The sequence below is a fragment of the Phacochoerus africanus genome, chromosome 6 (genome assembly GCF_016906955.1).
Source record: "Phacochoerus africanus isolate WHEZ1 chromosome 6, ROS_Pafr_v1, whole genome shotgun sequence".
Lineage (NCBI taxonomy): Eukaryota > Metazoa > Chordata > Mammalia > Artiodactyla > Suidae > Phacochoerus > Phacochoerus africanus.
The window spans coordinates 8,518,867-8,531,770 of NC_062549.1; the positions used below are offsets into that span (position 1 = coordinate 8,518,867).

Here is a 12,904-nt window from a genome sequence, read left to right on the forward strand (position 1 = left end):
GGCTCGATTCACTTAGGAGCTAGCAGCACCCCTTCCCTTCTCCCCTGCTCAGGTTGTGATGACCAAAAAACATCTTCAGACATTGTTAAATATGCCCTGGGGAGAGAAATTACCTCCAGTTAAGAAGCACTGTTGGAATACCCTGGTAGCCTAGTGGTTAAGGATGTGGCGCTGTCACTGCTGTGGCATGGGTTCGATCCCTGGTTTGGGACTTTTGCATGCCAAGGGCATGGCTAAAAAAAAAAAAAAAAAAGCGCTGTTCCAGGATGACCCCAAGTGTCTCTTGGAGTTCCACGGTCACTCCCAGCTCCTGGAACAGGGCCAGACATGTCTCCCATCTCTCAGGGCAGAGTGAGCCTTTCAACACACAGAGCGTCTCACGTTACGCCGGTGCTCCAATATGCCCACAGGATGAACCTCAGCTCCTGAGTGAGTGCTGAGTTGGACCATGAGGTGCTCCATGGTTTGACCCCCGCTGAGGGGTCCCGCCAGAACCAGCCTCCAGGACCCCCCGGCTCACAGGCTCCTGCCTGGCCGCATAGGAGAACACGCACTTCTGGGAACTCTTCACGCACTCTCCCGGGCTGATGTCTTTCCTCCTCCTCCTGCTCCCCCCTCCCCCCATTTCCCCTCCCCCTCCTCTGTCCCCCTCCCCCTCCCCCTCCCCCTCCTGTCTGTCTCTGCCTGGCCTCGTCCTGCTGTCTCTCTGGAAGGACGCCTCCTCCGTGTTTCCGCTTAAGCACTCAGACATTCCCTTCCAGGCTCCATCTGGATACCTTCTGCTAGGCTTCCACGGAGCGATGACCTTGTTGCTTCCTAACTGTGGGCTTGTGGGCCTGCACCCCTCCAACCATGAGCAGGACTCAGCAGCATCTACCTTGACTTCCTCCTCCCAGCCCCTGGAGCCCTGCACCACGGGCAGTTATACAGTGACTCCGCTTTGAACGCATCAGTGGGTGCACCTGCCCCACGGCAGTGAGGGCTTCTGCCTCCTCCTCAACCCTGGCTCCCCTTCCTGATGGCCTCTGGCTTGGCATCTTCTCCAGGGCTGTCACCTGTGGCTGGCTGCCTCAGTCTCTCCTTTCCGCCCTTATCTTCCCCTAGTCATTTCATGCTCCAGATAGCCCAGGAAACTATAGGTTGGGAAAAATCTTTCTGCTAGTCCTCGTCCAGTTCCAATTCCTTGTCCTTCTTAAAACTATCGCTGTGATCATTAGAGTCATCGAACACACATGCACGCGTGCCCGCAGGCTCATAAACGCATGCACACTGACCCCTTCTGCTTTTCCAGGAGGTGACTTTGACAGTTCTCTGACTGATGACTGGGAGTCAGAGAAGCCAAATGCAGAGTCTGTGACAACTTCTTCCAGCCACCGCACAGCTCAGACTCCCAAGGAAAACCTCCACCATCCGTCTCCTCCGTCCCAGCTGACGGCTTCCGAACATTTCCAGGAAAACGTTTGGGATCGTTCAAGTGAGTTTTTTGTTTCTGTTTTAATCTTTGCCATACCCCAATAATTCTTCCTTTCCGGGCTTAAGAGTGACTTAGGGATGACTGAGGTGCCCCTATAGGGGTGGGTATCAGTCTGCGCTGGTGTGACACATGCGCAGAGGGGGTGTCTGATTGGAAGGCACCAGAAAGGCTACGTTTGCAGTTTTACTTATTTTTTAAAAACCTTGAAGACATTTGGCAAAATGTCAAGCTTGACTAAAGCTGAGTGGTGCATACACAAGCGTCTGTTATTATCTTCGTCATATTTAGCTGTGCATTTGACATATTCTATACGAAGATAGAAGAACATCCTTTAATGCGATGCTGCAGGCAAGGAAAGTCAAAGGATAGAAAGGTATCAGTATCTCCCATCAATAGTAAATCTGAGAGACATCCAGCAAGCATCCCCTTTCATCTCTAGCTGGCTAACATTAGATTAATCCTGTTTGCACACAGTGTTGCAACAAGGCTCTGTTGTCAGCGGGCCAAGTTTCAAAGCCCAGCTCCCGCTTGTTACCTGGAACCAGAAGCAGTTTACCCAACTCGCCAAAACTTCACATTTTCTTCTGTCAATGGAGCTAATCCTCCTTCCTCCCTTGTCCATGACTAAAGTAATCCATGCGAAGCACTTAGCAACATGTGTCCCGTATATGAGCACTCCAAAAACGTGATGTGATGATTACATAAGATCGGGGTTAAATGGAAAAATGATACCTTCTCTTTATTTTTCTTCTCCAAATCTTGAATATTTATGTCTCTGACCACTTCTACTCCCAAAGACTGCTTTGTGTTGTTCCCAGTACAGCTATTAGATTAAATCTTAAAGCTTTTTGTGGTTGTTGTTCCCTCTCCAGACGGTGGGATGCCAGAGCAAGCGGTGTTTATTGTTTTAGACAGTTTATAGGGGATCAGCGCCAACTAAAGCTCCATAGCCACCTCCTCCAGGGAGTCCACTCTGTTTTCTGAGGCAAAGGTGTTAAGTGACCCCTTTTCGTGTTCCTCCCGCTCTCTGGACTCTCCTCTCTCAGGCCCATTTCCTACACTGCCCCTGCAGATTTACTTTTATATCTCACCTATCAGGCATGAGCTCCTCCAGGATGGGTGCCATGTCTTAGGCATCCCTAGATTCCAAATTTCTCGTGTAGAAAGTGCCCCTGGCCCAGAGCAGGGGCTCCATGACTCCAATGGCTCCATTTTGTAGATAAGAATACTCATGCTTGGGAGCTCCTGCTATGACCCAGTGGCACTGGCAGCCTCTTGGGAGTGCTGGGACTTGGGTTGGGTCCACGGCCCAGCACAGTGGGTTAAAGATCCAGTGTTGCTGCAACTTTGGCTTAGGTGGAGACTGCAGCTTGGATTTGATCCCTGGCCCAGGAGTTCTCTATGCCATGGGGCAGAAAAAAAATAATACTCAAGTCTGGACAGGTCAAGGAAGCTTTTGTACATATTTTTTGCTCTATCTGGAAAGTCTCCCACCAGCTCTACCTGGAAGACCCCCTGATCTTTCTTCAAGGTCTGGTTCAGGCCAGACCACGTCTGTGGGGCCTTCTCTGTCCCCTGCTGGATGGTGGAGGTAGCAGTTGGCTTCCCCAAGACACCCCAGCCCCCAGCACCACCGTGTCCCTCTCTATTGGCGCCATCTTCCTTTGCTTCAGTTGGCTGTGAAGCCCTGAGTGGACAAGGTCTCTGCTTGATTCTGTTTTATCTCCTTCACACATAGATGTTGCGTGGACAGACTGTTGCAGGTGATGGTCCCCATGCTTAGGATGTAGGCTGCACAGCCTCATCTTTATCCCTCAGGGCTTTTTGAGTTCCAGTGGAAGGAAACCCAACTCAAAACGGATTAATCAGTCATTGAACGTGTTGGTTCATATTCATAAAAATTCCAGGCAAAGATCTCCGGTTTCTATCAGTCTCTACAAGTCTCTTCTCTTCTGTGTCATCTTTAAGCTTTAAAAGTCTGTTACTCTGTGGTAGTTCCTTTTGGCTCTGTGCCTATAGCTTCCCCTGTTCAAGTCCAACAGAGAGAGATTATAGGCTTCTCGAGGTGTGACAAGGAGGCCAGTTTCCTTGGTTCTGGAAGGGTCCCATTTACATGACAAAACCAATCCCTTTGTCAATAAGTATGTGAAGTTCTAAATGGATAGGAGTGGATCAAAGGCTGGGAGGGAAATCGGTCTGTCCGTGGGGACCATGTACTAGGATAACAGGAGAGGGGACTTCCTAAGGAAAATATGTCAGCAAAGAATACCAAATAGATACTGGCTATTTGAAATAGTGGGGAAATATAGAGAAATACAACAGCAATTTTAAGTCAGTGTGGAAAGATTCTTGGTGGAGATATGCAGTAGGTAAATTGGGAGTAAAAAGAGGGAGCAGCCAAGGTCAAGGGGACATTGAGGGCATCAAGGAAGGCTTCCTGAAGGAGGTTCCACGAGAGCTAAGCCAACATAAATGCTAGACATTCCCTTGGGGTGTAACAAGTTAAAGATCTGATATTGTCGCTGCAGCACTCAGGTTGCTGCTGTGGCACAGGTTTAACCCCTAACCTGGGAACTTCCACATGTCGGGCGGGTGTGGCAAAAAATAAAAAATAAAAAAAATAAAATTAAATGCTAAGTGAACAGCTACTGAGGGAATGAACCAATAAGCACCGTGTCCATAATCATACAGTGCATATCTTCGTAGAACTTGAATTTACACCCAGTCGTTCTTCAGGATTCAAGTCTAGTGATCTTTGCAGTTTGTCAAGCTAGACTTGTTTCTGGGAGAAAATGTGTTCCAAACTCCAGATGCAATCAGAGGAGGCTAAGAATAGAAACACACTTTAGCAGGATGGTTGAGTGTTCGATTGAACCCACAATACCTTATTGAAATCACAGGATACATGAGCTACTGTACATTTGCTGTGACATCATTTACAACTGCTATATTTTGCATTGCCAATCTCCAGTGTTCCGCCCCCATTATTGTCTAAGTAGGTTTTTGCTGGCTGACTCAATCTCCATTCATAGCAAAAATAGCAAAAATAAATATATTCACAGCACAAAGTCATTCCAAGTTTTAAACAACTGTTGCAAAACCAAGCTTTTGAAGCATTTGGCAAAAATTAAGCTAAGGTCTGTTCTATTTTCCTTTAGATCTTTATGTGGTAATCCTTAAACCAGTTCTGATTTCTTGTAGGTGATTAGAATAATACTCAGCGTCACAATTGGTTTAATTCCGCTGTGTTGGTAACTGCTGGAGGATTTGCCACCATTTCCACCGTGGCTTGAGAGCAATTATTTTGCAATAGAAATATGTTATGACAGCAAAGAGTTTTGCAAGATCAAATAGTTCAGAATATTTATTTTCTTTTTTTGCCCTTTAGGGATTCCCAGTATGCCAAGTTGCAGTTCTCTTTCCTGGCCCCAGGCAAAACATGATATTCTGGCTAGGCTCGATGTGGTTTCTAAATCTTAGCTCTGGCACCTCATAGCTGGGTGACCTTGGACAAATTTTGTCATTTGAAATTTGGTCTTCTCATTTGCAGAACTGTAATAATGGTTCCTGTCTCACAGTTTTGTTGTTTTGATTAAACGAACTGATGTATGAAAGTTCTTTATAAATTACCAGGCACTGTACAAATTTTAGACATTAGAATTATTATCACCCTCAACACAGATTTCTGACATTAGCATAAATTCTGGAAAGCCTTTCTCCAGCATTAAAGGGCAATCCCCAAACTATGTAGCATCAGTGTTTATTTTTTAGTGATTAAAAAATGACCATTTTATAATTTTCTAATGAATGGTCTTGAATAACATTTGTTCATTTTATCTTGTTACGTATGACAAATTGCTTGAGCTGGCATATATTTGAAAACCATTTTTTTTTTTTTTGGTGTATCAAAAAAAAAAAAAAGGTTTTAGTGTGATTTTGTTGTTCCAAGATGATTTAATCAGCAATGATTTCTAATTCGTTTATTTTCGTTTTTCCTATTAGAAGCCAGTTTGTTACCAGAAATCTCGTTTCAAGTGATTCTGCTCATTGCATGCTTCATCATTTCTGCCTGCGCAAGGTAATTCGGATTTTATGTTCATGCAGTGTGTTTCATAATTAACAAAGCTGTAATTGATTGATGGTTTCCTTGCCTTATTCCACAAAGCACTTTAGTAGCCCTGTGGTTAAGATTTGTTCATTCGTCCATTGGCCCCTTATCTATCACTTCCCTCTTCCTGTTATCTCACAAAACATCCAAAGGCAGTGGATCTTGTTAGAAATTAGATTTTACTATGTATCAACCTTTGTTTAAATCCTCAGTGGATAGAGTTCCCATTGTGGCTCAGCAGTAAATGAACCTGAGTAGTATCCATGAGGACATGGGTTCCATCCCTGGCCCTGCTCAGTGGGTTAAGGATCCGGTGTTGCCATGAGCTGCGGGGTGAGTCGCAGACACAGCTTGGATCCTGTGTTGCTGTGGCTGCGGTGTAGGCCAGCAGCTGTAGCTTCGATTTGACCCCTAGATGGGACTCCATCTTCTCAAGCTTACGGGGTTCTGGAAATATTCTCTTTCTGGATTTGGGGTGATTACAGGGGTTTACATAAAAAACAAACAAAACCCTAAGATGTATGCTCTGTATGCTTTAGCGTGCATTTGAGAGAACTCAGTTTAGAAAGTTTTTTAAATGTCTATAAGGAGATGTCTGAAAGGATATTTGTTAGCTTTTAATAATGGCTGCTTCAGGGTGGTGAAATTTTTTATGACATTTTTCTTTTGCGTTTATATTTGTTGCTAATCTCCTTTGATGATACGTATTTTGAGTACAAAAACAATACAGATACTATTTTTTAAAAAGAAGGAAAAAAATCATCCATCAGATTGACAACAGCCCCAAAGTTTAACACACTCTTGTTAAGGTTGTGCAGCACTAAGCAGCCAAATCCTCTCTTTTTTTTCCTTCCTAGAAGTTTTATACTATTGTTTACGTTTCCGTCTGTGACTCATTTTGAGTTATATGTTAAGATGCGATGTCTCTGAGGAGGTTCCTTTTTCTGCATGTGTCTACATAATTGTTTCGACACCATTTGTTGAAAGACTCTGCTGTTAAAAATCACCTAACTTGGAGTTCCCATCGTGGCTCAGGGGTTAATGAACCTGACTGGCATCCATGAGGACGCGGGTTTGATCCCTGGCTTCACTCAGTGGGTTAAGGATCCAGTGTTGCCACGAGCTGTGGTGTAGGTCGCAGATGCGGCTCGGATCCCTCATTGCTGTGGCTGTGGCGTAGGCCTGTGGCTACAGCTCCAGTTCAGCCACTAGGCTGGGAACCTCCATATGCTGCGTGTGCAAAAAGACAAAAAGACAAAAACAAAAACAAAAAACAAACCCATGTAACTTGTGTTTGCATGGGTCTATCTCTGGACTTTCTGTTCCCTTCCATTGATCTCTATTTCTAACCTTCTGCCAACACTACACTATCTCTATTACTGAGGTTCTATAGTAAATCCTAAAATCCTATGCTATAGACATAGTAAGTCAAAGAGCTCTAAAAGAGCATCTCGACTGTTGGAATTGCACAATGACTTTGCTAAACCTGAGCGATCCTGTTGTTTCAGATGGTTTCTGGGAGGAATAATAGCCAGCGTCTTCACGTGCTCTTTGGTGATAACTACCGCTTGTAAGTGACCGTTCCCCAAATTACTGCTCCGATTCCCGTATTTCATTCCTGTTTGGGGCACTTAAAAATGTTTTCTCTTTCTCCTCCAAGATGTGGTCAAGTCATCATTTCTCAGCCTCGCCCACTATTTCAAAGCTACTGCCTGGACTTGGTAAGTGTCGCCTGTGTTATCATCATTGGTACAAAGATGACCGCAGTCTGGTAGCTGAGAATACTTTCTGCTGAGTCACAGATGACAATGGCTACATACAGCACAGGTCCTGATGGTTTGTCCTGAAGAATATTTTCTGCTACCATGAAGAGCTAATAGTAGTATCCGTCTGTCTCCTGAATTCTTGCACCAAAATAGGTAGAATTAATTTTAAGGCAGCGAGACCTAGGAGATCATATGAATTTTAAATGCTTTACATCTTTTTCAGGGGCTTTTATGGATTCATAGCACTGTACTTTGTAAATACCTCCGCTTAAGAGGCCTTTATCTTAAGAGTTTTCCAAAGAGCTGGCAAACTGCCTGTGAAATGATCTCAGTTATAAACTATGATTTCTCCACCATCTCTCATCCACTTAACAGTCTCTCCCATGCTAACTGCCATCGCTCAGTGTATTTCAAAGGGTGGCGGGGGCCTGGGTGCGATGCCCACAGAATCTCAAACAGCCTGCCAAGCGCCATCCCTCTGCGAGATGGATTGTGTTAATTACCCACACTTCAGTGTGGCTGCCAGAGGCCACCCTCCCCAGCTCGGAGGCTGGGGTCTGTAATTCACATTAGCTTGCTGCCCTTCGCGCTCGACACTCTGTGGCCCTACTTATGAAATTTTTGTGTTAATTCAGAAATCACAACGGGGCTTTAGTGAAGATTTATTTTGTTTTGGACCCCGGCCAGTATTGATTTACTGACACGATGAGTGATGTTTCCCTTCATTTCCTGGCATTCCAGTTTCTAGGGGAGGGCATTGGGGCAGCGAAGTTTTATTTAACCCGAGAGTTAGGAACTTGGGTCCTGAGGTCACCTGAGAAATCTTTAGCCTTTAGCCCTTGTAAATGAATGACATTTGCTTAAAACGCTGCTAAGATGCTCACTTTTCTCCCTCCAGCTACAGGGCTGTGCACAGGCCAACCTCGCAGGAGGTTAACTACAAGTTTGCTTGTGTGCTCAGTTTTGGGGGCTGAAATGTTGCACTGGTCAGGACTGCACTAACCCATAGTGTCTGAACCAAAGAGTTTCCACCCGAGAGCTGTTTTCCTAACCCAGCTTTCACGAGTGTCAGATGGTGTGAACTGTATACGTCTATTTTCTTTGGGTTTTAAGAGGAACATGTACGATTCATCACAAAGCAAGTTATCATTTGGTGGGAAGCTCTGTGATGAGGGCAGTGTTTCCTCAAAGTCTGGCATGAGGGGATCTGCTCCAGAATCAACTGGGGAGCTTGTTGGAAAAGGAGCTGTATGGATCCCGATTCCAGAACTTCAGAATCCAAGTTTCCAAGGAAGTCTTTATTTTTAACAACCTCTCCAGGTCATCGTTTGCACATTACCTAGGAAAGCCTTGGAAAGATGGTTTGTAAAACCTTTATCTCTTGATTTCTAAAGTGGCATTGCTTAACTTACTAAATCCTTTTTTGCCCCCTGTGACCGCCCCAAGGCATATGGAGTTCCAGACCAGGGATCAGATCCAAGCCACAGTTGCAACCTACGATGCAGCTGTGGCAATTCCGGATCCTTAACCCACTGTGCTGGGCGGGAGAATCGAACTTGTGTCCCAGTGCTCCAGAGATGCCTGCACATCCTGTTGCAGTGCCATGGGAACTCCTACCCTTCTAAATCTTTTTTTTTTTTTTTTGGTCTTTTTAGGGCCACACTCGCAGCATATGGAAGTTCCTAGGCTAGGGGTGAAATCAGAGCTGCCACTGCCAGCCTATGCCAAAGCCACAGCAATGCCAGATCCAAGGCAGGTCTGCGACCTATACCATAGCTCACACAACACAGGATCTTTAACCCCACTCAGCAAGGGCAGTGATTGAATCCGAGTTCTCATGCATACTAGTTAGATCCATTACCACCGAGCCACAGCGAGAACTCCCCTAACCTCCTAGATCTTGATTGAGAATTTGTGATGTGTTCTGTGTTTGTCCAGTTCCCCTCTGCAGATGTTTATGGAATCCCTGCCAAGGGTCAGATGCTGTCATTAAGTGCCAGGGTGACAATGCCAAGGCCGAGAGATTTCAGAGTCTAGTTAGAGGGTCATAGAAAGTGCAAGGAGAAGTTGCACTTGAACATGGTCCTTGCAGGGGTAGAGTGAGCACAGAGGCTATGGGAACAGCAGGAGCGAGGTTTCCCCAGACTAGGAGGGGTGAGGAGGATGGCCTGGGAAGGCACGCTGCATAAGCCAGGCTCTGACCTGCAGGGGTTGTGTCCCCCGTTGCTTTAAGGGCACCTGCCGCCCTTCTGACCAGGATGTTTTCATCCTTAGCACTCTCATCTGCAGCCTCATTTGTGGGATAAGATTTCTTCCTTGATTACTTGTGTACATACTTAGACTTGTTTTCCTCTCGTTCCCTCTCCATGTTTTCCTGTTTCCTGCCCACCCAGCAGCATACACACACACACACACACACACACACTCTTGCATTCCAGACCTGTGAAAACAAGGACTGTTGACTTCAATTCTGTATCCAATGCCTCGAAGATAGTAGGTACTATAAATATTCATTGATTGAATTGAATGCATTTGCTGAATCGTTTCTTTAAGTACCTCCTTTAGAGCCAAGAGCTCTGCGCCTGCACAGTAAAGACTGTGCAGCCGTCTTCCTCACGTATATACATACCCAGACAGCAATAAGCCAAAGACACGGTTATTAACATCAAGAGTCAAGAATGACTCATAAGTCTCCTCCAACAATCAAGGATGAGAATCTAAGGAAGTGGAAGCCAAGCACTGAATTTAATTCAACAGATATTATGGAGCAGCGCCCCCCAACACCTGTTCTGCTCAGCATATACTTAGATAAGATGCCTGCTCTGTAGCACTTTATACTTCTCAAGTCACATCCCTTTTCATACCATAATGCACATCTTTTTTTTTTTTTTTTAATGGCTGCACCCATGGCATAAGGACCTGATATAGTGTCCATGAGAATGGCTTTGCTCAGTGGGTTAAAGATCCAGCATTATCACAAGCTGTGACTTAGGTCACAGATGTGGCTCAGATCTGGTGTTGCTGTGGCTGTGGCATAGGCTGGCAGCTGCAGCTCTGATTTGACCCCTAGCCTGGGAACTTCCATATGCCACAGGTGCAGCTATAAGAAGAAGAAGAAGAGGGAAAAAAAAGACCAATATAAAGTGATAGTTAACTAAGTACCAAGCTGGGAGTAGGGGCCAACACCTCTATAGCCTGTCAGAGGAAAGGGGGAGCAATGAGAACCAGGGGGAAGAAAAAAGTTGGGGGGGTCCACTTTCCTAGTTTTGATCATTCAAGCTAGTTGTGTTTGTGTGTGTATGTGTGAGTATGTGTTTGTGTGTGTATGTGGGCATATGCTCATGCAGTAATTCAAGTAGATACTGCATTCCCCATGTATGTGGATGAATTATGCATTTCTTTTTTCCTTTCTCTGGACCAGGTTTGCCAAATTTTAACAACCATTCAGGAGTGCCTCTGATGAATGTCTTCAATCTGAATGTCCAGAAATTGATACGTAGTCTGCTGGGAATCAATTGTTTTACTGGAAGGGAGTGAACAAGTGGGTAACTGAGAAAAAAAAATAATTTAGTTATGTGTTTTTTTTAACCTCACTTTTTCCTTCACACGAAAATAATAATAATTTGACTTTCCTTTGCAAAATGCTAGCCGTTGAAAAAGAAAGGCCTGGGAAATGTGACAGAGGTGAACCACCTAGATGAATGTCCCCTGATTATACCTTAAGGCAGTGGTTCTCAAATATTAATTTTCATTAGCAAATTCCATATGGAGTTTAAAATAATACAGATTCCTGGGCCCGCCTGCCTGTACTTACCCCTTGCTGAACTGCTGTAATGGAACAAACAAAGGGAATTTACACAATCAACACCAACTTGAAAGTAAATAAATGCGGTTTCTACATACAATATAATGTAAAAAAAGTTTGCTTTTCTTCCCCAGGCGTGGCTTATAGGAGGTGATGACAGTAGATGATGGTGATGGAAAATGGGCAGGAAAGATCCACTTTTTAGAAAGTACATTCTTCTTTTGAGCCTGGTTCTTCACCAAGCTTTCAGCCACTGTGGGACTTATGATTACCTTTCACTCAAGTTGCACTTCAAATAAAGGTATAACAGAGAAAAAAATTCCTTAAGGACAAAATAAAGGCAGAATACCATAGAGCTTTGGAATGCATAAAAATGGTACGGTTGCCCTGAGAAGTATAGAAGATGCTTCCTCTCTGTTTCTCTTGCTTGGTATATGTTCTCAAAGCAAATGTGGCCTGCAATTGAAATGTTTTCTCTGTGATATTCTCTGGCTAGGAGCTTGTGTAGAGAAAATTGTCTTTGCTTAAAACAGTAATGTCAAAATATCACCTTTCATATCAATTATATTCAGTGCATTTTTGGTTGAAAAAGTATTATACTAATAAATGAATGGAGTCATCAATGACTGGCTTTGGTCAAATACTAGTCTCCATGTTGCTGGGAAGATAATTTTTGGATGTGATTAATATCAAAATCAGGTGACTTTAAGTAAAGCAGATCACCCTTCGTAATGTGGGTGGGCCTCGTCCAAGCAGTTGAAGGTCTTAAGAGAAAAGAATACTGTTTCCGGAGTTCCAGTCGTGAGTCAGTGGTTACTGAATCTGACTCGCATCCAAAAGGACACAGGTTCAATCCCTGGCCTTGCTCAGTGGGTTAAGGATCTGGCGTTGCCATGAGATGTGGTATAGGTCACAGATGTGGCTCGGATCTGGCTATTGCTATTGCTGTTGCTGTGGCGTAGGCCAGTGGCTACAGCTCCGAATGGAACCCTAGCCTGGGAACTTCCATATGCCGCAGGTGCAGCCCTAAAGAAAAAAAAAAATACCAGAAGAGAAAGGTATTTGTTTGCAACAGACAAATTCTGCCTGAGTTTCCAGCCTGCAAACTCAAGACTGAAATATTAACTTTTACCTGAATCTCCAAGTTTGCTGGCTCGTCCTATAAATTTTGACTTGCCAGTACCCACAATTGCAAAAGACAATTCCTTAAAATCTCTCAAGATAGATAGAGACATAGATACATAGATTCATAGATAGGGATACTTATAAGTATATCTATAGACATTGTGTCACATACATATAACATATATCTCATAGTCTTCATATATCCTATTGGTTCTGTGTCTCTGGAGAACCTTGATGAAAACAGCACATATTTTAATCACTATTTGAGAGATAACCTTGGAGAAGTTCCCTAACTTTCCCAAGGACACAAAGGGTAAGTAGCAGGTCTAGGTTCCAAGGCCACATCCATGTGACCCCACAGCCCTTGCTCTTCTCACCATCAACTGCTGTTGAGAAGAGTTGGTATGAGAGAGGGCATGGTGTCTGGAAAAGCAAATATTGCCTGAGTCACTCTCTTTGGAAATACTAACCCAGGAAAAAGTTTTCGGGCAGCAAAAGTGTAAATGAAAGGAGTCATCTTTCAGGGACAGCTGTGATCTTTGCCTTTTATCTTTTTCTTTTTTTTTTTTTTTTTTTGTCTTTTTAGGGCCGCACCCGCAGCGTATGGAAGTTCCCAGGCTAGGAGG

General features: G+C 44.3%; 1 protein-coding gene across 4 annotated transcripts in view; it reads left to right on the forward strand.

The window, feature by feature from the left end:
• TMEM71 (transmembrane protein 71) overlaps window positions 1-11,776 on the forward strand; it is a 32,468-nt gene extending 20,692 nt beyond the window's left edge. For 3 of the 4 annotated variants that reach the window (XM_047783224.1, XM_047783223.1, XM_047783225.1), the window contains exons 6-10: window positions 1,292-1,474; window positions 5,477-5,552; window positions 7,091-7,152; window positions 7,243-7,303; window positions 10,770-11,776. In XM_047783224.1, the coding sequence (XP_047639180.1) occupies window positions 1,292-1,474; window positions 5,477-5,552; window positions 7,091-7,152; window positions 7,243-7,303; window positions 10,770-10,785 (398 nt within the window). In that variant the 3' untranslated portion in view covers window positions 10,786-11,776. The remainder of the gene's footprint in view (window positions 1-1,291; window positions 1,475-5,476; window positions 5,553-7,090; window positions 7,153-7,242; window positions 7,304-10,769) is intronic. The other variant, XR_007135386.1, reaches the window with a different exon arrangement.
• Window positions 11,777-12,904: the final 1,128 nt, after the last annotated feature.